This window comes from Tachyglossus aculeatus, chromosome 1 (assembly GCF_015852505.1).
Source record: "Tachyglossus aculeatus isolate mTacAcu1 chromosome 1, mTacAcu1.pri, whole genome shotgun sequence".
In the NCBI taxonomy this organism is placed as follows: domain Eukaryota; kingdom Metazoa; phylum Chordata; class Mammalia; order Monotremata; family Tachyglossidae; genus Tachyglossus; species Tachyglossus aculeatus.
Genome location: NC_052066.1, coordinates 8,036,616 through 8,063,199, shown reverse-complemented (window position 1 = coordinate 8,063,199; position 26,584 = coordinate 8,036,616). Strand labels below are relative to the sequence as shown.

The 26,584-nt window shown below is 48.6% G+C and overlaps 1 protein-coding gene across 1 annotated transcript in view; it reads right to left on the bottom strand.

Annotated features, from left to right (window-relative positions):
- The window catches only part of NHEJ1 (non-homologous end joining factor 1), a 201,126-nt gene that overhangs the window by 150,646 nt on the left and 23,896 nt on the right, over positions 1–26,584 (bottom strand). Inside the window, exon 4 of the mRNA XM_038748968.1 lies at positions 24,034–24,092. Within this exon, the coding sequence (XP_038604896.1) occupies positions 24,034–24,092 (59 nt within the window). The remainder of the gene's footprint in view (positions 1–24,033; positions 24,093–26,584) is intronic.

Genomic DNA, 26,584 nt, shown 5'->3' with positions numbered 1-26,584 from the left:
GATGAAGACTCTGAGCCCCACGTGGGACAACCTGATGACCTTGTATCTCCCCCAGCGCTTAGAACAGCGCTCGGCACATAGTAAGCGCTTAACAAATACCATCATTTATTTTATAACCTGATGACCTTGTATATCCCCCAGCACTTAGAACAGCGCTCGGCACATAGTAAGCACTTAACAAATACCAATCTTTTATTTTATAACCTGATGACCTTCTATCTCCCCCAGCGCTTAGAACAGCGCTCGGCACATAGTAAGCTCTTAACAAATACCAATCTTTTATTTTATAACCTGATGACCTTGTATCTACCCCAGCGCTTAGAACAGCGCTCGGCACATAGTAAGCGCTTAACAAATACCAATCTTTTATTTTATAACCTGATGACCTTGTATCTCCCCCAGCGCTTAGAACAGCGCTCGGCACATAGTAAGCGCTTAACAAATACCATCATTTATTTTATAACCTGATGACCTTGTATCTACCCCAGCGCTTAGAACAGTGCTCGGCACATAGTAAGCGCTTAACAAATAGCATCATCGTTATTATGGGGATGAAGAATGTGAGCCCCATGTGGGACAGGGACTGTGTCCCACCTGATTAGCCTGTATCCCCCCAGCGCTTTGAGCAGTGCTTGGCACACGGTAAGCACTTAACAAATATCACCATCAACATCATCATCAACTGATTGACCCGTTAATAGGATTTATGAAGCATTTACCGCATACAAAGCGCTGTACTGAGCACCTAGGAGAGTATAATGGACTTAGCACAATTACTATTAGTAGACATGATTCATTCATTCATTCAATCGTATTTATTGAGCGCTTACTGTGTGCAGAGCACTGTACTAAGCGCTTGGGAAGTCCAAGTTGGCAGCATACGCAGACGGTCCCTACCCAACAATGGGCTCACAGGCTAGAAGGGGGAGACAGACAACAAAACCAAACATGTGGACAGGTGTCAAAATCGTTAAAACAATGAGTGTTTGGGAAAGTCAGTAAAGTTACTACACAAGATCCCCCTACCCTCAAGGAGCCTTGGGCCTATTAATGATAATAATAATAATAATAATAATAATAATAATGGTATTTGTTAAGTGCTTACTATGTGCTAAGCACTGTTCTAAGTGCTGGGGTAATAATGACATTTACCAAGCACTTACTATGTGCCAAGCACTGTTCTAAGCGCTGGGGAGGTTACAAGGTGATCAGGTTGTCCCACGGGGGGCTCACAGTCTCAATCCCCATTTTACATATGAGGGAACTGAGGCACAGAGAAGTGAAGTGACTCTACTTTGTGTAGACACAAAGTAATCAGGTTGTCCCACATGGGGCTCCCAGTCTTCATCCCCATTTTACAGGTGAGGGAACTGAGGCCCGGAGAAGTGAAGTGACTCGCCCAAAGTCACCCAGCTGACAGTTGGCGGAGCCGGGATTTGAACCCATGACCTCTGACTCCAAAGCCCGGGCCCTTTCCACTGAGCCACGCTGCTGAGTTCTGCTTTGTTTTGGGGATTTTGGGGGCGGGGGTTAGGGTGGAGAGAGATGGGTGGCATTGGGTCTTCTCCCCCTTCTAGCCTGTGAGCCCGCTGTTGGGTAGGGACCGTCTCTAGATGTTGCCGACTTGTCCTTCCCAAGCGCTTAGCACAGTGCTCCACACACAGTAAGCGCTCAATAAATACGATTGATTGATTGATTGAGTCTCCATTTTCTACTGCAGGTAGAGATTAAGAAACGCAGCATGGACTAGTGGAAATCAATCAATCAATCAATCAATCGTATTTATTGAGCGCTTACTGTGTGCAGAGCACTGCACTAGGCGCTTGGGAAGTCCAAGTTGGCAACATATAGAGACAGTCCCTACCCGACAATGGGCTCACAGTCTAGAAGGGGGAGACAGAGGACAAAACCAAACATACGAACAAAATAAAATAAATAGAATAGATATGTACAAGTAAAATCAATAAATAAATAGAGTAATAAATATGTACAAAAATATATACAGGTGCTGTGGGGAAGAATAGACAGAATGGCGAGAACCTGAGACTTCAAAGGACCTTTGCCAACTGCTTGCTGTGTGACCCTGGGCGAGTCGCTTCCCTTCTCTGTGCCTCAGTTGCCTTGCTCTCCCTCCTACTTAGGCTGTGAGCCCCGTGCGGGAAAGCGAGGGAGTCGAACCTGATTAACCTGTTTCTATCCCAGCGCTTAACAAATACCATTAAAAAAAAAAAAAGCAAATTCCATCTTCTACTGCGGGTAACGATTTAGAAAAGCAAATTCCACTTCCACCTCCGATTCACGGTGGGCCGGGGGACCCCCGGTTATCAATCAATCAATCAATCAATCGTATTTATTGAGTGCTTACTGTGTGCAGAGCACTGGACTAAGCGCTTGGGAAGTATGGTTATCTGTTGGTTCCTCTCTGTGGGGCAGAAGACACCATCTTTCTTTCTTTTTTCCTTCCTCCCTCCCTCCCTCCCTTATTTATTTATTTATTTTATTTGTACATATTTATTCTATTTACTTGAATGAATCAATCAATCGTATTTATTGAGCGCTTACTGTGTGCAGAGCACTGTACTAAGCGCTTGAATGAATGAATTGGCAGAGCTGGGATTTGGACCCATGACCTCTGACTCCAAAGCCCGGGCTCTGCACACAGTAAGCGCTCAATAAATACGGCTGAATGAATGAATGATTATCACTGTTTATTGTTGCCCGGTACTTTCCCGAGCGCTCAGTACAACGCTCTGCAAGCAGTAAGCGCTTAATAAATGCGGTTGAGTGAATGAATGACTGAATGGATCAACACCCACGCCCAGGTGGGCGACGGAGGGTCAGGATGCCCTGGCCTCCCGCCCGGCCCGAGCCCAAGGGTCAGTTGGCCGCCACACCTAGGTGAGTGGCGGAGGGTCAGGATCAATCAATCAATCAGTCGTATTTATTGAGCGCTTACTGTGTGCACAGCACTGTGCTAAGCGCTTGGGAAGTCCAAGTTGGCAACAGATAGAGACGGTCCCTACCCAACGGCGGGCTCACAGTCTAGAAGGGGGAGACAGACAACAAAAAAAAAAACCGTATTAACAAAATAAAATAAATAGAATAAATATGTACAAGTAAAATAGAGTAATAAATTCATTCATTCAATCGTATTTATTGAGCGCTTACTGGGTGCAGAGCACTGGACTAAGCGCTTGGGAAGTACAAGTTGGCAACAGATAGAGACGGTCCCTACCCGACGGCGGGCTCACAGTCTAGAAAGGGGGAGACAGACAACAAAAAAAAAAAACCGTATTAACAAAATAAAATAAATAGAATAAATATGTACAAGTAAAATAGAGTAATAAATTCATTCATTCATTCATTCAATCGTATTTATTGAGCGCTTACTGGGTGCAGAGCACTGGACTAAGCGCTTGGGAAGTACAAGTTGGCAACATATAGAGACGGTCCCTACCCAACAGTGGGGGCTCACAGTCTAGAAGGGGGAGACAGACAACGAAAAAGAAACGTATTAACAAAATAAAATAAATAGAATAAATATGTACAAGTAAAATAGAGTAATAAATTAATTCATTCATTCAATCGTATTTATTGAGCGCTTCCTGTGTGCAGAGCACTGGACTAAGCGCTTGGGAAGTCCAAGTTGGCAACATATAGAGAAGGTCCCTACCCAACGGCGGGCTCACAGGCTAGAAGGGGGAGACAGACAACAAAAAAAAAAAACTGTATTAACAAAATAAAATAAATAGAATAAATATGTACAAGTAAAATAGAGTAATAAATTCATTCATTCATTCATTCAATCGTATTTATTGAGCGCTTACTGTGTGCAGAGCACTGGACTAAGCGCTTGGGAAGGACAAGTTGGCCACATACAGAGACGGTCCCTACCCAACAGCGGGCTCACAGGCTAGAAGAGAAGCAGCATGGCTCAGTCAGAGAAGCAGCGTGGCTCAGTGGAAAGAGCCTGGGCTTTGGAGTCAGAGGTCATGGGTTCGAATCCCGGCTCCGCCACTGGTCAGCTGTGGGGCCTTGGGCAAGCCACTTACCTTCTCTGTGCCTCAGTCACCCCATCTGTAAAATGGGATTAAGACTGTGAGCCCCACGTGGGACAACCTGATCACCTTGTATCCCCCAGCGCTTAGAACAGTGCTTTGCACATGGTAAGCGCTTTATAAATGCCATTATTATTATTATTATTATTATTATAGACGAGCCCAGGGCTCCATCCTCCAGCCCGGCCCGAGCCCAAGGGTCAGTTGGCTGCCACATCCAGGTGGGCGGCGGAGGGTCAGGATGCCCGGGGCTCCATCCTCTGGCCCGGCCCGAGCCCAAGGGTCGGATGACCTCTTTGCCCAGGTGGACAAGCGCTTAGTACAGTGCTTTGCCCACAGTAAGCGCTCAATAAATACGACTGATTGATTGATTGGACAGCAGAGGGTCAGTGTGCCCGGGCCTCCGTCCTCGGCCCGAGCCCGAGGGCCGGATGAAGCAGCATGGCTCAGTGGAAAGAGCCCGGGCTTTGGAGTCCGAGGTCATGGGTTCAAATCCCGGCCCCGCCACTTGTCAGCTGTGTGACTTTGGGCAAGTCACTTCACTTCTCTCAGTTCCCTCATCTGTCAAATGGGGGTGAAGACTGTGAGCCCCCCGTGGGCCAACCTGATCACCTTGTAACCTCCCCAGCGCTCAGAACAGTGCTTTGCACATAGGAAGCGCTTAATAAATCCATTTTTATTATTATTATTATGACCCCGAGGCCCCGGTGGGCAGCGGGAGGTCAAGGCGCCCGGGCCTGCGTCCTGGCCCGGATTTCCCCCCGGCCGCATCCGTGGGAAGGAGTCACTCGGGAGCGGCCTCGACGGGAGTTGGTCGGTTTTCTCGGACACACGTGCACACACGCACACACACAGGCGCACACAGGCCGGCGGCGCGTGTGCGCACACACGGGGCCGGGGCCTCGTGTTTTCCCAGCGGTCGGGGCCGCGGTCCAAAATGAAATTCCAGGCAGCGCCGAAGCCCACAGGGTCCGGGGCGCCGGCCAAATCGGGAGCTGCCAGGGTATAAATACCCTCCGGGCCCGGGGAGCTGGCCAGCTTTCTCCCGGAGGGCACCCGGATGGTCAGGGCGGCCCGGGAAGGCCCGGGGGGGCCCGGGAAGCTGGGCGGGACCGGCCTCTCCCCTCCATCTGTTGCCCATTTGCCCTTCCCAAGCGCTTAGTCCGGTGCTCTGCACTCGGTAAGCGCTCAGCAAATACGACTGAATGAATGGGGCGTCCACTTTGCTCCTCCCCAGGCTGGGCTGCCCACCTCTAGGCTGTGAGCCCGCTGTTGGGTAGGGACCGTCTCTATGTGTTGCCAACTTGGACTTCCCAAGCGCTTAGTCCAGTGCTCTGCACACAGTAAGTGCTCAGTACATAACAACTGATGGACTGATGATTGACCGTCTCTATATGTTGCCAACTTGTACTTCCCAAGCGCTTAGTACAGTGCTCTGCACACAGTAAGCGCTCAATAAATACGACTGATTGATTGATTGACCGTCTCTATATGTTGCCAACTTGTACTTCCCAAGCGCTTAGTCCAGTGCTCTGCACACAGTAAGCACTCAATAAATACGACTGATTGATTGATGATTGACTGTCCCTATATGTTGACAACTTGTACTTCCCAAGCGCTTAGTCCAGTGCTCTGCACACAGTAAGCGCTCAATAAATACGACTGATTGATTGATGATTGACCGTCCCTATATGTTGACAGCTTGTACTTCCCAAGCGCTTAGTCCAGTGCTCTGCACACAGTAAGCGCTCAATAAATACCATTGATTGATTGACCATCCCTATATGTTGCCAACTTGTACTTCCCAAGCGCTTAGTCCAGTGCTCTGCACACAGTAAGCACTCAATAAATACGATTGATTGATTGATTGACCGTCTCTATATGTTGACAACTTGTACTTCCCAAGCGCTCACACAGTAAGCGCTCAATAAATACGACTGATTGATTGATGACTGACTGTCTCTATATGTTGACAACTTGCACTTCCCAAGTGCTTAGTCCAGTGCTCTGCACACAGTAAGCGCTCAATAAATACGACTGATTGATTGATGATTGACCGTCTCTATATGTTGACAACTTGTACTTCCCAAGCGCTTAGTCCAGTGCTCGGCACACAGTAAGCGCTCAATAAATACGACTGATTGATTGATGATTGACCGTCTCTATATGTTGCCAACTTGTACTTCCCAAGCGCTTAGTCCAGTGCTCTGCACACAGTAAGCGCTCAATAAATACAACTGATTGATTGATGATTGACCGTCTCTACATGTTGACAACTTGAACTTCCCAAGCGCTTAGTACAGTGCTCTGCACACAGTAAGCGCTCAATAAATATGATTGAATGAACCTCTATCTTGGGGAGGGAGAGGCAGGGCTAAAGAGCGCCCCCTAGTGGTTAGAGCCCGTGCCTGGGAGTCCGAATAATAATAATAATAGTAATAATAATAATAATAATAATTAATGGTGGCATTCGTTAAGCGCTTACTAAGCAGCGTGGCTCAGTGGATAGAGCCCGGGCTTCGGAGTCAGAGGGCACGGGTTCAAATCCCGGCTCCGCCACTTGTCAGCTGGGTGACTTTGGGCAAGTCACTTCACTTCTCCGGGCCTCAGTGACCTCATCTGGAAAATGGGGATGAAGACTGGGAGCCCCCCATGGGATCACCTTGTAACCTCCCCGGCGCTTAGAACAGTGCTTTGCACATAGTAAGCGCTTAATAAATGCCATCATTATTATTACCATTATTGTCAGCTGTGTGACCTTAGGCAAGCCACCTCACTTCTCTGGGCCTCAGTTCCCTCATCTGTCAAATGGGGATGAGGACTGGGAGCCCCCCCACACCCCGGGGGGCAACCTGATCACCTTGAATCCCCCCAGTGCTTTGGACAGTGCTTTGCACATAGCAAGCGCTTAACAAATACCATCATTATTATTATTATTATTCGGTGCCAAGCACTGTTCCAAGCACTAGGGTAGATACAAGGTAATCAGGTTGTCCCACATGGGGCTCCCAGTCTTCATCCCCATTTTCCAGATGAGGGAACTGAGGCACAGAGAAGTGAAGTGACTGGCCCAAGGTCACACAGCAGACGAGTGGCAGAGCCGGGAACTGAACCCACGTCCTTTGGCTCCCAAGCCCGGGCTTTTTCCCCCTTCTAGCCTGTGCGCCCACTGTTGGGTAGGGACCGTCTCTAGATGTTGCCGACTTGGACTTCCCAAGCGCTTAGTACAGTGCTCTGCACACAGTAAGCGCTCAATAAATACGATTGATTGATTTTCCACTATAAGCCACGCGGCTGGGTTCTCATCCCGGTTCTGCCGCTTGTCCGCCGGGTGACCTTGGCCAAGTCACTCGGCTTCTCTGGGCCTCAGTCGCCTCATCCGGAAAATGGGGATGGAGACCGTGAGCCCCACGTGGGACAGGGATTGCGTCCGACCCAAATAGCTTGTATCCTTCTAGCCTGTGAGCCCGCTGTCGGGTAGGGACCGTCCCTAGATGTTGCCAACTTGGACTTCCCCAGCGCTTAGTCCAGTGCTGTGCACACAGTAAGTGCTCAATAAATACGATTGAGGGAAGCAGCGTGGCTCAGTGGAAAGATAATAATAATAATAATAATAATAATAATAATTAATGGTGGCATTTGTTAAGCGCTTACTAAGCAGCATGGCTCAGTGGATAGAGCCCGGGCTTTGGAGTCAGAGGTCATGGGTTCAAATCCCGGCTCCGCCACTTGTCAGCTGGGTGGCTTTGGGCGAGTCACTTCACTTCTCTGGGCCTCAGTTCCCTCATCTGGAAAATGGGGATGAAGACTGTGAGCCCCTCGTGGGATAACCTGATTACCTTGTATCTACCCCAGCGCTTAGAACGGTGCTTTGCACATAGTAAGCGCTTAACAAATACCAACATTATTGTTATTATTATTAAACACGATTGGATGAATGAATGAATCTACCCCGGTGCCTAGAACGGGGCCTGACGCTCAAGCTTAACATGTCCGAAACGGAGCTCCTCATCTTCCCACCCAAACCCTGTCCTCTCCCGGACTTTCGCGTCGCTGTAGACGGCACCTCCGTCCTTCCCGTCTCACAAGCCCGCGACCTTGGCGTCATCCCGGACTCCTCTCCCTCACTCGACCCACGTATTCATTCCGTCGCCAAATCCCGTCGGTCCCGCCATCGCGACTTCGCCAAAATCCGCCCTTTCCTCTCCATCCAAACTGCTAGGCCTTCCCAGACTCAGCCCCTTCATCATCAATCGTATTTATTGAGCACTTAGTGTGTGCAGAGCACTGTACTAAGCGCTTAAGAGCCTTCCTTCCTCTCCCCCTCGTCCCCCTCTCCATCCCCCCATCTTACCTCCTTCCCTTCCCCACAGCACCTGGATAGATGGATAGATGTTCGTACGCATTTATTACTCCATTTTTCCAATGAGCCATGCTGCTTCTCCTACGTGTTTAGTAGGGAAGCAGCGTGGCTCAGTGGAAAGAGCCCGGGCTTGAGAGCCAGAGGTCACGGGTTCGAATCCCGGCTCCGCCGCTTGTCAGCTGGGTGACTTTGGGCAAGTCACTTCATCATCATCATCATCATCAGTCGTATTTATTGAGCGCTTACTGTGTGCAGAGCACTGGACTAAGGGCTTGGGAAGTCCAAGTTGGCAACATATACAGCCAGTCCCTACCCAAGAGAACAAAACCAAACATACAAACAAAATAAAATAAATAGAATAGATATGTACAAGTAAAATAAATAAATAGGGTAATAAATTTGTACAAACATATATACATATATACAGATATATACATATATACATATATTCACTTCTCTGGGCCTCAGTTCCCTCATCTGTCAAATGGGGATGAAGACTGTGAGCCCCACGTGGGACAACCTGATCACCTTGTATCCTTTCCAGCGCTTAGAACAGTGCTTGGCACTTAGTAAGTGCTTAACAAATGCCATTATTATCTATTTATTGTGAGGAGCTGACAGTTTAGGGGGGAGACTGACATTGCCGACTTGTACTTCCCAAGCGCTTAGTACAGTGCTCTGCACACAGTAAGCGCTCGATAAATACGATTGATTGATTGATTGATGATTACTAAAAATCAGTCCATTAGTGGTATTTATTGAGCGCTTACTGTGTGCAGGGCACTGGACTAAGCGCTTGGGAGAGGATAATACCCCGGAGTTTGCAGACAACATTCCCTGCCCACAAGTCTAGAGTTATTGGACCATATCAAGCGCTTAGTACACTGTATGGCACCCAATGGGGGTGCTCAATAAATGATCTCCCCCAAGACCATTCAGAAGGGTCAATTTTTCACTTGGAGTCCACGGGTTGAAGGAGGGCAGGGATCTGGGGAGGAATGAAGATGTGGAGGGGTCAGAAAATCACCACTTGTAATAATAATAATAATAATAATAATAATAATGGCATTTGTTAAGCGCTTACTATGTGCAGAGCACTGTTCTAAGCGCTGGGGGGGATACAAGGTGATCAAGTTGCCCTATGTGGGGCTCACAATCTTAATCCCCATTTTGCAGATGAGGTAACTGAGGCTCAGAGAAGTTAAGTGACTTGCCCAAGGCCACACAGCAGACATGTGAGCTTTTAGACTGTGAGCCCACTGCTGGGTAGGGACTGTCTCTATATGTTGCCAACTTGGACTTCCCAAGCGCTTAGTACAGTGCTCTGCACACAGTAAGCGCTCAATAAATACGATTGATTGATTGATTGATTGACATGGGGTAGAGGGTCTTTTCGGGCCTAGTGGCAACCTGTCAGATCCTGTTGGGGAGGGGAAGGAAGAGGAGGCCGAGGAAGAGGAGCCAGCTCTGCCAGTAAGCGCCCAATAAATACAATTGAATGAATGAATGAATGAATGACCTTGGGCAAGTCACTTCATTTCTCTGTGCCTCTGTTTCCCACCTGTAAAATGGGAAGTAAATGCACGTTCTGCCTCCTAATAAGACTGTAAGCTCGCTGTGGGCAAGGAATACGTCACAACTCCGTTACACTGTACTCTCCCAAGCGCTCAGTACAGTGCTCTGAGCACAGTAAGTACTCAATAAATACAACTGATGGATTGATTGATTTATAAGACTCTGAGGCCATGTGGGAAAAGGACTGTGTCGGACCTGATTAACTTGTCTCTACCTCAGCACTTGAGGTACATACTAGGAGGTACTAGGAGGTACTTACTATGTGCCAAGAACAGTTCTTGGCACATAGTAAGTACTTAACAAAATGTCATAAAATATAAAAGAGAAGGAGGAGGGGGGAGAAGGGGAGGAGGAGGAGAAAGAGGAGAAGAGGAGGAGGAGGAAAAAGAGGAGGAAGAGGAGAAGGAGGAAGAGGAGGAGGAAGAGGAGGAGAAAGAGAAGGAGAAGAGGAGGAGAAAAAAAGGAGGAAGAGGAGAAGGAGGAAGAGAAGGAGGAAGAGGAGGAGGAAAAAAGGAAGAGGAGGAGCAGAGGGAGGAGGAGGAGGAGAAAGAGAAGGAGGAGGAGAGAAAAGAGGAGGAAAAGGAGAATTAAAAATGGAAGAGGAGGATTAGAGGGAGGAGGAGAAGGAGAAGAGAAGAAGAAAAAAGAGGAGGAAGAGGAGGAGGAAGAGGAGGGGGGAGAAGGGGAGAAGGAGGAGGAGGAGAAAGAGAAGGAGAAGAGGAGGAGGAGAAAAAAGGAGGAAGAGGAGAAGGAGGAAGAGGAGGAGGAAAAAAGGAGGAGGGGGAGCAGAGGGAGGAGGAGGAGGAGAAAGAGAAGGAGAAGAGGAGGAGGAGAAAAAAGAGGAGGAAGAGGAGAAGGAGGAAGAGGAGGAGGAAGAGAAGGGGAGAAGGGGAGAAGGAGAAAGAGAAGGAGAAGAGGAGGAGGAGAAAAAAGAGGAGGAAGAGGAGGAGGAGGTGGAAGAGGAGGAGGAAGAGGAGGGAGAAAGAGGAGGAGGAGAAAGAGAAGGAGAAGAGGAGGAGGAGGAAAAAGAGGAGGAAGAGGAGAAGGAGGAAGAGGAGGGAGAAGGGGAGAAGGAGAAAGAGGGGAAGAGGAGGAGGAGAAAAAAGAGGAGGAAGAGGAGGAGGAGGAGGAGGAGGAAGAGAAGGGAGAAGGGGAGAAGAAGGAGGAGGAGAAAGAAGGAGAAGGAGGAGGAGGAAAAAGAGGAGGAATTGGAGAAAGAGGAAGAGGAGAAGGAAGAGGAGGGAGCAGGGGAGAAGGAGGAGGAAGAGAAAGAAGAAGAGGAGGAGGAGAAAAAAGAGGAGGAAGAGGAGGAGGAGGAAGAGAAGGACGAAGAGGAGGAAGAGCAGAGGGAGGAGGAAGAGGAGGAGGGCCTCAGTTTCCTCATGTGTAAAATGGGGATTAATGTGGGACAGGGACTGTGTCACAGAGCTTGAGCCATAGTAAGAGCTTAACAAATTTCATAATTATTCATGATGAGTATTATTTATTACGGTATATATTAAGCACTTAGTATGGGCCAGACAATGCACTAAGCACCAGGGTAGATAATTAATAATAATATTAATAATAATAATAATAATAATAATAATAATGGCATTTGTTAAGTGCTTACTATGTGCCAAGCACTGTTCTAAGCACTGGGAGGGATACAAGGTGATCAGGTTGTCCCACGAAGGGCTGACAGTCTTCATCCCCATTTTCCAGATGAGGTCACTGAGGCCCAGAGAAGTGAAGTGACTTGCCCAAGGTCACACCACGGACACGTGGCGGAGCCGGAATTCGAACCCATGACCTCTGACTCCAAAGCCCGGGCTCTTTCGACTGAGCCAAACCACGTTAATCAGGTTGGACCCAGCCCTGTCCCACATGGGGTTCACGGTCTTCCTCCCCATCTTACAGAAGAGGGAACTGAGGCCCAGAGACGTGAAGTGGCTTGCTCGAAGTCACACAGCAAGTAACCAGCAGAGCCAGGATTATTTATTCATTCAATCGTATTTGTTGAGCGCTTACTGTGTGCTGAGCACTGGACTAAGCGCTTGGGAAGTACAGGTCGGCAACATCGGTCCTCGGGCTCCCGGGCCCGGACTCTTTCCGTGCTGCTTCTCATCATCATCATCATCATCAATCGTATTTATTGAGCGCTTACTATGTGCAGAGCACTGGACTAAGCGCTTGGGAAGTGCAAATTGGCAACATCTAGAGGCAGTCCCTACCCAACAGCGGGCTCACAGTCTAAAAGGGGGAGACAGAGAACAAAACCAAACATACTAACAAAATAAAATAAATAGAATAGATATGTACAAATAAAATAAATAAATGGAGTGAAAAAAAATATGTACAAACATATCTACATCTATACAGGTGCTGTGGGGAAGGGAAGGAGGTAAGATGGGGGGGATGGAGAGGGGGACGAATTGTGATTCTCATATTGTGATTATAATCACTATCGCCAACATGGTGAGCGGGGTTCAATGATGGCATTTATTAAGCGCTTACTACGTTGGGTTGGGTTGTTTTAGACTGTGAGCCCACTGTTGGGTAGGGACTGTCTCTATATGTTGCCAACTTGGACTTCCCAAGCGCTTAGTACAGTGCTCTGCACACAGTAAGCGCTCAATAAATACAATTGATTGATTGATTGATTGATTGATTGGGGCGTGGAGGTGGGCTGCCCCTCTCCCTCAGAAAGCCCCTCCACGCTCACCCCAGAAATGAGATCCCATCAGACAGGCTGGGGTCCGCCACCTTTCATTCAATCGGCGCTTAGTCCAGTGCTCTGCACACGGTAAGCGCTCAATACATACGATTGATGATGATGATGATGATTCAATCACGCATTCATTCACGCAATCGGATTTATTGAGCGCTTACCGTGTGCAGAGCACTGGACTACAGCGCTTTCATTCTTGTTCTGTTTATTCATTAATGATGGCATTTGTTAAGCGCTTACTAGGTGCAAAGCGCTGTTCTAAGTGCTGGGGAGGTTACAAGGTGATCAGGTTGTCCCACGGGGGGCTCACGGGTCTTCATCCCCATTTTACAGATGAGGGAACGGAGGCCCAGAAAATAATAATAACAACGGCATTTATTAAGCGCTTACTCTGTGCAAAGCGCTGTTCTAAGCGCTGGGGAGGTTACAAGGTGATCAGGTTGGCCCACGGGGGGCTCACGGTCTTCATCCCCATTTTACAATCAATCAATCGCATTTATTGAGCGCTTACTATGTGCAGAGCACTGTACTAAGCGCTTGGGAAGTCCAAGTTGGCAACATATAGAGCCGGTCCCTACCCAACAGTGGGCTCACAGTCTAAAAGGGGGAGGCAGAGAACAAAAGCAAACATACTAACAAAATAAAATAAATAGAATAGATATGGACAAGTAAAATAAATAAATAAATATGTACAAGCATATATCCAGGTGCTGTGGGGAAGGGAAGGAGGTAAGATGGGGGGATGGAGAGGGGGACGAGGGGGAGAGGAAGGAAGAGGCTCAGTCAGTTCTTTCATTCATTCAATCGTATTTATTGAGCGCTTACCGTGTGCAGAGCACTGTACTAAGCACTCCCCCTTCTAGACGGTGAGCCCACTGTTGGGTTGGGTAGGGACCATCTCTATACCACCTTTACAGATGAGGGAACTGAGGCCCAGAGAAGTGAAGTGACTTGCCCAGAGTCACCCAGCTGACAAGTGGCGGAGCCGGGATTTGAACCCACGACCTCGGACTCCAAACTGATCAACGCTGCTTCTGTTGCCTGTCTCCCCCTTCTAGGCCGTGAGCCCGTTGTTGTTGGGTAGGGACCGTCTCTATCTGTTGCCGACTTGGGCTTCCCAAGCGCTTAGTCCAGTGCTCTGCACACGGTACGCGCTCAATAAATACGATTGAATGAATGAATGAATGAATGAAATTCACTCGAGTTTATTGAGTGAATAAACTCAATAAACTCGAGTGTGTACAGGGAACTGGACTAAGTGCTTGGGAGAGGACGCTAGGACAGTAGAACCGACACATTCCCTGCCCACGACGGGCTCACAGTCTAGAGGGGGAGACAGACATAATAATAATGATGGCATTTGTTAAGCGCTTACTATGTGCTAAGCACTGTTCTAAGCGCTGGGGGAGATCCAAGGTGATCAGGTTGTCCCACGGGGGGCTCACACATTGAATCCCCATTCGACCGATGAGGTTACTGAGGCCCAGAGAAGTAGAAGTGACTTACCCGAGGTCACACAGCGGACAATAATAAGAAGCAGCGTGGCTCAGCGGAGAGAGCCCAGGCTTTGGAGTCAGAGGTCATGGGTTCGAATCCCAGCTCCGCCACTTGTCAGCTGGGTGACTTTGGGCAAGTCACTTCACTTCTCTGGGCCTCAGTTCCCTCATCTGGAAAATGGGGATGAAGACTGTGAGTCTTGTAACCTCCCCAGCGCTTAGAACAGTGCTTTGCACATAGTAAGCGCCTAATAAATGCCATTATTATTATTATTATTATTATTATGACATTATTATCATTATATTATTACATTATATTATATTACATATTATATACTATATTATATAATGTATTATATTATTATATATTATACTATTTTATTATTATTAACAGTGCAAAGCACTGTTCTAAGTGCTGGGGAGGTTACAAAATAATAATAATAATAATAATAAAAATGGCATTTACTAAGCGCTTACTATGTGCAAAGCACTGTACTAAGCGCTGGGAAGGTTACAAGGAGATCGGGTTGTCCCACGGGTGGCTCATAGTCTTAATCCCCATTTTACAGATGAGGGAACTGAGGCACAGAGAAGTGACTTGCCCAAAGTCACACAGCTGACAATTGGCAGAGCCGGGATTTGAACCCATGACCCCTGACTCCAAAGCCCGGGCTCTTTCCACTGAGCCACGCTGCTTCTCATGGTGATCAGGTGGTCCCACGGGGGGGGCTCACAGTCTTAACTTGCCAACTTGTACTTCCCAAGCGCTTAGTCCAGTGCTGTGCACACAGTAAGCGCTCAATAAATACAAATGAATGAATGAATGAATAATCCCAATAAGTTTATGCATCAAGCAAAAACCCCTCACTCTTGGCTTCAAGCCTCTCGTGGAGGAGCCGAGATTAGAACCCACATCCTCGGACTCCCAAGCCCGGGATCTACCTACTAAGCTACCCCGCTTCTCTACGTATATATGAATATACGCACGTAAATCAATTAATCGATAAATGAGGGATAGGGACGTAAGTGGTGTGGGGCTGGGAAAGGGGGAAGAATAAAAGGGAGCACGTCGGGGCGACGCGGAAGGGAGCGGGAGAAGAGGAAAGGAGGGCTTAGTCAGGGAAGGCTTCTTGGAGGAGACGGGCCTTCAATCAATCGCATTTATTGAGCGCTTACTGTGTGCAAAGCACTGTACTAAGCGCTTGGGAAGTCCAAGTTGGCAACATATAGAGACGGTCCCTACCCAACAGTGGGCTCACAGTCTAAAAGACTTCGGGAAGGCTTTGAAGTCGGGGGAGTCATCGTCCGTCAGATACGAGGAGGGTGGGCGTCCCGGGCCAGAGGCAGGATGGGGACGAGAGGTCGGCTTCATCCATTCATAATAACAATAATAATAATAATAATGGTATTTGTTAAGTGCTTACTATGTGCAAAGCACTGTTCTAAGCACTGGGGGATACAAGGTGATCAGGTTGTCCCACATGGGGCTCACAGTTTTAATCCCCATTTTACAGATGAGGTAACTGAAGCCCAGAGAAGTGAAGTGACTTGCCCAAAGTCACACAGCTGACAATTGGCGGAGCCGGGATTTGAACCCATGACCTCTGACTCCAAAGCCCGTGCTCTTTCCACTGAGCCACGCTGCTTCTCATCCATTCATTCATTCAATTGTATTTATTGAGCACTTACTGTGTGCAATCAATCAATCAATTGTATTTATTGAGTGCTTACTGTGTGCAGAGCACTGGACTAAGCGCTTGGGAAGTCCAAGTTGGTAACATAGAGAGATGGTCCCTACCCACCAGTGGGCTCACAGACTAGAAGGGGGAGACAGAGAACAAAACCAAACATATCAACAAAATAAAATAAATAGAATAGATAGGTACAAGTAAAATAGAGTAATAAATATGTACAAACACATATACACATATACAGGTGCTGTGGGGAAGGGAAGGAGGCAAGATGGGGGGAACCAATCAATCGTATTTATTGAGCGCTTACTGTGTGCAGAGCACTGTAAAATAAATAGAGTAATAACTATGTACAAACACATATACATACGTACAGGCGCTGTGGGGAAGGGAAGGAGGCAAGATGGGGGGAATCAATCAATCGTATTTATTGAGCGCTTACTGCAGAGCACTGGACTAAGCGCTTGGGAAGTCCAAGTTGGCAACGTAGAGAGATGGTCCCTACCCAACATTCATTCATTCAATCGTATTTATTAAGCGCTTACTGTGTGCAGAGCACTGGATTAAGCGCTTGGGAAGGACAAGTTGGCAACATAGAGAGACGGTCCCTACCCAACATTCATTCATTCATTCAATCGTATTTATTGAGCGCTTACTGTGTGCAGAGCAGTGGACTAAGCGCTTGGGAAGTCCAAGTTGGCAACATAGAGAGACGGCCCCTACCCAACAGCTTCAGCTCAGGCTGTGTGGCGACGGCGGCATTCCCTCGAACTCAAGCTGGGCATCCTCCGGGCAGGCAGACCCACCCCGGTTCTAATCCCGGCTCCGCCACCTGTCTCCCGTGTGACCTTGGGCTTTACTTTAATAACAGTGTTGGTATTTGTTAAGCGCTTCCCCCTTCTAGACCGCGAGCCCGCCGTCGGGTAGGGACCGTCTCTCTATGTTGCCAACTTGGACTTCCCAAGCGCTTAGTCCAGTGCTCTGCACACAGGAAGCGCTCAATAAATACGATGGAATGAATGAATGCCAGCCACTGTGCTAAGCGCTGGGGTGGATCCGAGCAAATCGGGCCGGACACGGTCCCCGTCCCACGTGGGGCTCGCAGTCTCCATCCCCATTTTCCAAGCGCTTAGTCCAGTGCTCTGCACACAGTAAGCGCTCAATAAATACGAATGACGATGATGATGTGGGATGTGGATCCAAGCAAACGGGGCCGGACACAATCCCCGTCCCCCGTGGGGCTCGCGGTCTCAATCCCCGTATTCCGGATGAGGCCCAGGGAAGTGAAGTGACTTACCCAAGGTCACCCATACAGCAGACAAGTGGCCGACCCAAGGTTAGATTAGAACGGTGTACATAGTAAGCGCTTAATAAATGCCATCATCATCATCATCATCAATCGTATTTATTGAGCGCTTACTATGTGCAGAGGACTGGACTAAGCGCTTGGGAAGTACAAATTGGCAACATATAGAGACAGTCCCTACCCAACAGTGGGCTCACAGTTTAAAAGGGGGAGACAGAGAACAAAACCAAACATACTAACAAAATAAAATAAATAGAATAGATATGTACAAGTAAAATAAATAGAGTAATAAATATAAATATAAATAAATATGTACAAACATATATACATATATACAGGTGAATCATCATTATCATTATTATTATTATTAGAACCCCGGTCCTTCCGACTGCCGGGCCCGGGCTAGACTAGACGCGCCCGGCGTGGGCAGCGGGGGCATTCATTCATTCATTCATTCAATCGTATTTATTGAGCGCTTACGGTGTGCAGAGCACTGTACTAAGCGCTTGGGAAGTCCAAGTTGGCAACACCTAGAGACGGTCCCTACCCAACAGCGGGCTCACAGGCTAGAAGGGGGAGACAGACAACAAAACATATTAACAAAATAGAATAAATATGTACAAGTAAAATAGAGTAATAAATATGTACAAACATATATACATATTCATTCAATCCTATTTATTAAGCACTTACTGTGTGCAGAGCACTGTACTAAGCAGTTGGAAAATACGATTCCGCAACCTGTTCGGATATTCTGCTCTAAAATTAGAGTCCACTGTAATTTTCATTTCCGACTGCACCTTGTTCATGTACCTTATTCACCATCTTTTAGGAAATGATTTTAATCCCGCTTTCTACAATTCATTTAAAATATGTGAATTAAACAAAAATAAATTCCGTACAGGCACAGTAAAGTCCAAACATCAGAGGGCCGGGCCTCGCTGACTCCCGGGCCCCGGCAAACCACGGGCTGGTGGTTCCGCGGTGTGGCCCGGGAATGCCCGGCCCGGAATTCCCACCCGGTGCCTCGCCCCATTACGCCGGATAAATAATAAATCCGGGGCCTGATGGCAACCAGATGGGTTGCCCCCCAAACTGCCGCCCCACCCCGGGCTATCCCGCCCTCGCTTCCCTCCGGAACACGAGGAAGTCTGGGATTCGAAAGGACGTGGGTTCGAATCCCGGCTCCACACCATGTCTGCTGTGTGACCTTGGGAGAGTAGCTTCACTTCTCTGGGCCTCATCTGGAATACGGGGATTAAGACCGTGAGCCCCACGGGGGGCAGGGATTGTGTCCGGCCCCGTTTGCTTGGATCCACCCCAGCGCTTAGTACAGTGCCTGGCACGTGGTAAGCGCTTGACTCATTCATTCATTCATTCAATCGTATTTATTAGGCGCTTACTGTGTGCAGAGCACTGTACTAAGCGCTTGGGAAGTTCAAGCTGGCAACATATAGAGACGGTCCCTACCCAACAGCGGGCTCACAGTCTGGAAGACTAATGCCATTTTATCATTATTATTATTATTATTATTAGGACAATAATTATCAGGATAATAATAATATAATTGGGATTAGGACAATAATATATTAGGATAATAATAATAATATTTGGCTTGACCAATGCCATTTTATCATTATCATTATTATTATTATTATTCTAATAGACACATAGGGACCGTTTCTCTATGTTGCCAACTTGGACTTCCCAAGCGCTTAGTCCAGTGCTCTGCACACAGTAAGCGCTCAATAAATACGATTGAATGAATGAACCCATGACCTCTGACTCCAAAGCCCAGGCTCTTTCCATTGAGCCATGCTTCCAGCGCTTAGTACAGTGCCTGGCATGGTAAGCGCTTGACCAATGCCATTTTATCATTATTATTATTCTAATAAACAGACACATTCATTCATTCGATCCTATTTATAATAATAATGATGGTATTTATAATAATAATAATAATGGCATTTGTTAAGTGCTTACTATGTGCAGAGCACTGTTCTAAGCGCCGGGGAGGTTACAAGGTGATCAGGTTGTCCCACTGGGGGCTCCCAGTCTTCATCCCCATTTTACAGATGAGGTAACTGAGGCCCAGAGAAGTGAAGTGACTTGCCCAAAGTCACACAGCTGACAAGTGGCAGAGCCGGGATTTGAACCCATGACCTCTGACTCCAAAGCCCGGGCTCTTTCCACTGAGCCACGTTGCTTCCCATTTTGCAGATGAGGGAACTTATTATTCTCTGGGCGTCAGTTCCCTCATCTGTAAAATGGGGATGAAGACTGTGAGCCCCACGTAGGACAACCTGATCACCTTGGAACCTCCCCAGCACTTAGAACAGTGCTTGGCACATAGTAAGCGCTTAACAAATGCCATCATTATTATTATTATTAAGTCACTTCACTTCTCTGGGCCTCAGTTCCCTCATCTGTAAAATGGGGATGAAGACTGGGAGCCCCCTGTGGGACAACCTGATCACCTGCCAACTTGGACTTCCCAAGCGCTTAGTCCAGTGGTCTGCACACAGTAAGCGCTCAATAAATACGATTGATTGATTGATTGATTGCAACCTCCCCAGTGCTTAGAACAGTGCTTCGCACATAGTAAGCGCTTAACAAATGCCATTATTATTATTAAGTCACTTCACTTCTCTGGGCCTCAGTTCCCTCATCTGTAAAATGGGGATGAAGACTGTGAGCCCCCCGTGGGACAACCTGATCACCTTGTAACCTCCCCAGCGCTTAGAACGGTGCTTGGCACATAGTAAGTCCTTAATAAATGCCATCATTATTATTATTGACTGTGAGCCCACTGTTGGGTAGGGACCGTCTCTATATGTTGCCAGCTTGTACTTCCCAAGCGCTTAGTACAGTGCTCTGCATACAGTAAGCGCTCGATTGATTGATTGATTGATTGATTATTATTATGATTAAATGCCGGGCAATCGCTGAACGCCATTTCTCCCGCCGCGTGTCCCCCGAGGCCCCGGCTGCCTGCTGTGTGACTTTGGGTAAGTCACTTCACTTCTCTGGGCCTCAGTGACCTCATCTGTAAAATGGGGATTAAAGCTGTGAGCCCCCCGTGGGACAACCTGATCACCTTGTAACCTCCCCAGCGAACAGTGCTTGGCACATAGTAAGCGCTTAATAAATGCCATTATTATTATTATTATTATATTCAGGTGCTGTGGGGAAGGGAAGGGAAGCAGCGTGGCTCAGTGGAAAGAGCCCGGGCTTGGGAGTCCGAGGTCATGGGTTCGAATCCTGCCTCCCCCACATGTCTGCTGTGTGACCTGGGGCAAGTCACTTCACTTCTCTGGGCCTCAGTTCCCTCACCTGTAAAACGGGGCTGAAGACTGGGAGCCCCACGTGGGCCAACCTGATCACCTCGTAACCTCCCCAGCGCTTAGAACAGTGCTTGGCACATAGTAAGCACTTAATAAATGCCATTATTATTATTATTATTATATTCAGGTGCTGTGGGGAAGGGAAGGGAAGCAGCGTGGCTCAGTGGAAAGAGCCCGGGCTTGGGAGTACGAGGTCATGGGTTCGAATCCCACCTCCCCCACATGTCTGCTGCAAAACGGGGATGAAGACTGTGAGCCCCCCACGGGCCAACCTGATCACCTTGTAACCTCCCCAGCGCTTAGAACAGTGCTTGGCACATAGTAACCGCTTAAAAAATACCAACATCATCATTACACATGTCTGCTGGGTGACCTGGGGCAAGTCACTTCCCTTCTCTGGGCCTCAGTTCCCTCACCTGTAAAACGGGGATGAAGACCGGGAGCCCCCCGTGGGACCACCTGATCACCTTGTAACCTCCCCAGCGCTTATAACAGTGCTTGGCACATAGTAAGCGCTTAAATACCAACATTATTATTATTATTATTCTTATTCCTCCGGCCCGGTGACCGCGGCGGTGACCCCCCGGTGGCCCCCCGACTGACCCGGCCCCTTTCCTGGCTCCGCCGGGGCCGGGAGCCCGGAGGCGGGGGGCTCCCCGCCGCCGGCCGACGGGAGCCCCGGCCTCGGCCCGCCCCGGTGGTCCTCCACATCCCCCCCGCTTCTTCATCCTTCCCGCTCAGGCCGCTTGTTTTGATGGCACGCATCCTCCCGGCCGGGCCCCGGCTGACCCTTGACCCCGCCGCGTCCTGTTTGCCGCGGCCTCCGGTCAGGGAGCCCGGGATTGGGAAAGGCGGCAGCGGGGCCGGGGCTCTGGAAGGGCCAGGGGCTCGTTCTTCCTTCTCGGATTTATCTTTTTTTAAAACCGAGTTTGTTAATAATAAAGATAATGGCATTTATTAAGCGCTTACTACGGGCCCAGCACCGTTCTAAGCGCTGGGGAGGTTACAAGGTGATCGGGTTGCCCCACGGGGGGCTCACAGTCTTCATCCCCATTTGGCAGGTGAGGGAACTGAGGCCCAGAGAATAATAATAATAATGGTATTTGTTAAGCGCTTACTATGTGCCAAGCACTGTTCTAAGCGCTGGGGAGGTTACAAGGTGATGAAGTTGTCCCACGGGGGCTCACAGTCTTCATCCCCATCTGGAAGATGAGGGAACTGAGGCCCAGAGAATAATAATAATAATAATAATAATAGTATTTGTTAAGCACTTACTATGTGCAAAGCACTGTTCTAAGCACTGGGGAGGTTACAATAATAATAATGGCATTTATTAAGCGCTTACTATGTGCAAAGCACTGTTCTAAGCGCTGGGGAGGTTCCAAGGTGATCAGGTTGTCCCCCGTGGGGCTCACAGTCTTCATCCCCATTTGGCAGATGAGGCAACTGAGGCCCAGAGAATAATAATAATAATGGTATTTGTTAAGCGCTTACTATGTGCAAAGCACTGTTGTAAGCACTGGGGAGGTTACAATAATAATAATAATGGCATTTATTAAGTGCTTACTATGTGCCAAGCACTGTCCTAAGCGCTGGGGAGGTTATGAGGTCATCAGGTTGTCCCACGGGGGGCTCACAGTCGTCATCCCAATTTGGCAGATGAGGGAACTGAGGCCCAGAGAATAATAATAATAATAATAATAATAATAATAATAATAATATTTGTTAAGTGCTTACTATGTGCAAAGCACTGCTCTTAGCGCTGGGGGGGATACAAGGTGATCAGGTTGTCCCCCGTGGGGCTCACAGTCTTCATCCCCATTTGGCAGATGAGGGAACTGAGGCCCAGAGAATAATAATAATAATAATGGTATTTGTTAAGCGCTTACTATGTGCCAAGCACCGTTCTAAGCACTGGGGAGGTTACGAGGTGATCAGGTTGGTGCACGTGGGGCTCACAGTCTTCATCCCCATTTGGCAGATGAGGGAACTGAGGCCCAGAGAATAATAATAATAATGGCATTTGTTAAGCACTTACTATGTGCATAGCACTGCTCTAAGCGCTGGGGAGGTTACGAGGTGATCAGGAGAGACACATCCTCGTGTCTCTCCTCACTTCAATGCACACTTCACGCCGCTGCCCGGATTGTCTTTGTCCAGAAACGCTGTGGGCCTGTTACTCCCCTCCTCAGAAATCTCCAGTGGCTGCCAATCAATCCGCACATCAGGCAGCAACTCCTCCCCCTGGGCTTCCAGGCTGTCCATCCATCCATCCATCCATCCATCCCCTGGCCCCCTCCTCCCTCATCTCCCTTCTGTCCTTCTCCATCGCAGCCCGCACCCTCCGCTCCTCCTCCGCCGCTAATCTCCTCACCGTTAGGCCTCGTTCTCGCCTGTCCCGCCATCGACCCCCGGCCCCCGTCCTCCCCCGGGCCCGGAATGCCCCCAATCCCTCTGCCCATCCGCCAAGCTCGCTCTCTTCCTCCCTTCAAGGCCCTACTGAGAGCTCACCTCCTCCAGGAGGCCTTCCCAGACTGAGCCCCTTCCTTCCTCTCCCCCTCGTCCCCCTCTCCATCCCCCCCATCTTCCTCCTTCCCTTCCCCCACAGCCCCTGTATAGATGTATATATGTTTGTACAGATTTATTACTCTATTTATTGATTGATTTATTTTACTTGTACATATCTATTCTATTTATTTTATTTTGTTAATATGTTTGGTTTTGTTGTCCGTCTCCCCCTTCTAGACTGTGAGCCTACTGTTGGGTAGGGACCGTCTCTCTATGTTGCCAACTTGGACTTCCCAAGCGCTTAGTCCAGTGCTCTGTGCACAGTAGGCGCTCAATAAATACGATCGATTGATTGATTGATTGATTAAGCGCTTACTATGTGCAAAGCACTGTTCTAAGCGCTGGTGGGTGGGAGCTGGCCGCCTCACCCAAGCATGATTAACGTACAATCGTGTTCCTCCCGCGCCGGGAAGCTCTGATATTGCTAATTGATTATGTTCCTCCCAAAAGGGCACCTAAACAATTACACCAACTCAATTCACCTCGCGGACTAAATTTGATATAAAGCTCAGGCTTTCTGTCCCCGGCCCCTCTCTCGCCTCGCCGGTCACTGAACGACCCCGTCCCCGGACGACGGGTGACAGCAGGCCGGCGTCAGGTGGTCATCATCATCATCATCATCATCAATCGTATTTATTGAGCGCTTACTATGTGCAGAGCACTGTACTAAGCGCTTGGGAAGTACAAATTGGCAACATATAGAGACAGTCCCTACCCAACAGCGGGCTCACAGTCTAAAAGGGGGAGACAGAGAACAAAACCAAACATACTAACAAAATAAAATAAATAGAATCGATATGTACAAGTAAAACAAATAAATAAATAGAGTAATATAAATAAATAGAGTAATATAGAGCAAGGGTCACCTTGCGGACCCGGGCCGGGGCCGGGGGGTGGGAAGGGCCGCCGGGCCGTCTCCTACCTCGGCGACGAATTGCTCCTGGAAGGCATCTTCATCGAACGGCTCCGTCTTCAGACGATCTAAAAGCAATCAATCAATCAATCAATCAATCAATCGCATTTATTGAGCGCTTACTGTGTGCAGAGCACTGGACTAAGCGCTTGGGAAGTCCAAGTCGGCAACATCTAGAGACGGTCCCAATGCCAGGAGACTTTTGAGCCCACAGGCTGCTCTCTCAGAGGGTCCGTGACGGCCGCTGACCGGCAGACAGAGGCTCATAATAATAATAATAATAATAATAATAATAATAATAATAATAATAACAATAATAATAACAATAATAATATACGATATACGATAATAATACGATAATGATATATAATAAAATAATAATAATGGTCTTTGTTAATGATGATGATGGCATTTATTAAGTGCTTACTATGTGCAAAGCACTGTTCTAAGCACTGGGGAGGTTACAAGGTGATCAGGTTGTCCCACGGGGGGCTCACAGTCTTCATCCCCATTTTACAGGTGAGGGAACTGAGGCCCAGAGAAGTGAAGTGACTTGCCCAAAGTCACCCAGCTGACAAGTGGCGGAGCCGGGATTTGAACCCATGACCTCTGACTCCAAAGCCCGGGCTCTTTTCCACAGAGCCACGTTGCTTCTCCAGAGAAGTGAAGTGACTCGCCCAAAGTCACACAGATGACACGAGAAGCAGTGTGGCTCAGCGGAAAGAGCCGGGGCTTTGGAGTCAGGGGTCATGGGTTCGAATCCCGGCTCTGCCAACTGTCAGCTGTGGGACTGTGGGTGGGTCACTTCACTTCTCTGGGCCTCAGTGACCTCATCTGGAAAAGGGGGATTAAGACTGTGAGCCCCCCGTGGGACAACCTGATCACCTTGCAACCTCCCCAGTGCTTAGAACTGTCTACACGCGCTGCCTAGAATTCCTCAACAACAACTCTCTCCTCGACCCCCTCCAGTCTGGCTTCCGTCCCCTTCATTCCACGGAAACTGCGCTCTCAAAGGTCACCAATGACCTCCTGCTTGCCAAATCCAACGGCTCATACTCTGTCCTAATCCTCCTCGACCTCTCAGCTGCCTTTGACACTGTGGACCACCCCCTTCTCCTCAACACGTTATCTGACCTTGGCTTCACAGACTCCGTCCTCTCCTGGTTCTCCTCTTACCTCTCTGGTCGTTCTTTCTCAGTCTCTTTTGCAGGCTCCTCCTCCCCCTCCCATCCTCTTACTGTGGGAGTTCCCCAAGGTTCAGTGCTTGGTCCCCTTCTGTTCTCAATCTACACTCACTCCCTTGGTGACCTCATTCGCTCCCACGGCTTCAACTATCACCTCTACGCTGATGACACCCAGCTCTCCATCTCTGCCCCTGCTCTCTCCCCCTCCCTCCAGGCTCGCATCTCCTCCTGCCTTCAGGACATCTCCATCTGGATGTCCGACCGCCACCTAAAGCTCAACATGTCAAAGACTGAGCTCCTTGTCTTCCCTCCCAAACCTTGTCCTCTCCCTGACTTTCCCATCTCTGTTGACGGCACTACCATCCTTCCCGTCTGACAAGCCCGCAACCTTGGTGTCATCCTCGACTCCGCTCTCTCATTCACCCCTCACATCCAAGCCGTCACCAAAACCTGCCGGTCTCAGCTCCGCAACATTGCCAAGATCCGCCCTTTCCTCTCCATCCAAACCGCTACCCTGCTAATTCAAGCTCTCATCCTATCCCGTCTGGACTACTGCACTAGCCTTCTCTCTGATCTCCCATCCTCGTGTCTCTCTCCACTTCAATCCATACTTCATGCTGCTGCCCGGATTATCTTTGTCCAGAAACGCTCTGGACATATCACTCCCCTCCTCAAAAACCTCCAATGGCTACCGATCAATCTGCGCATCAGGCAGAAACTCCTCACCCTGGGCTTCAAGGCTGTCCATCACCTCGCCCCCTCCTACCTCACCTCCCTTCTCTCCTTCCCCAGCCCAGCCCGCACCCTCCGCTCCTCCACCACTAATCTCCTCACTGTACCTCGCTCTCGCCTGTCCCGCCATCGACCCCCGGCCCACGTCATCCCCCGGGCCTGGAATGCCCTCCCTCTGCCCATCCGCCAAGCTAGCTCTCTTCCTCCCTTCAAGGCCCTGCTGAGAGCTCACCTCCTCCAGGAGGCCTTCCCAGACTGAGCCCCTTCTTTCCTCTCCCCCCTCGTCCCCCTCTCCATCCCCGTCTTACCTCCTTCCCTTCCCCACAGCACCTGTATATATGTATATATGGTTGTACATATTTATTACTCTGTTTATTTATTTATTTATTTTACTTGTACATTTCTATCCTACTTATTTTATTTTGTTGGTATGTTTGGTTCTGTTCTCTGTCTCCCCCTTTTAGACTGTGAGCCCACTATCGGGTAGGGACTGTCTCTATGTGATGCCAATTTGTACTTCCCAAGCGCTTAGTACAGTGCTCTGCACATAGTAAGCGCTCAATAAATACGATTGATTGATTGATTGATTGATTGATTAGAACAGTGCTTCGCATATAGTAAGCGCTTAATAAATGCCATCATTA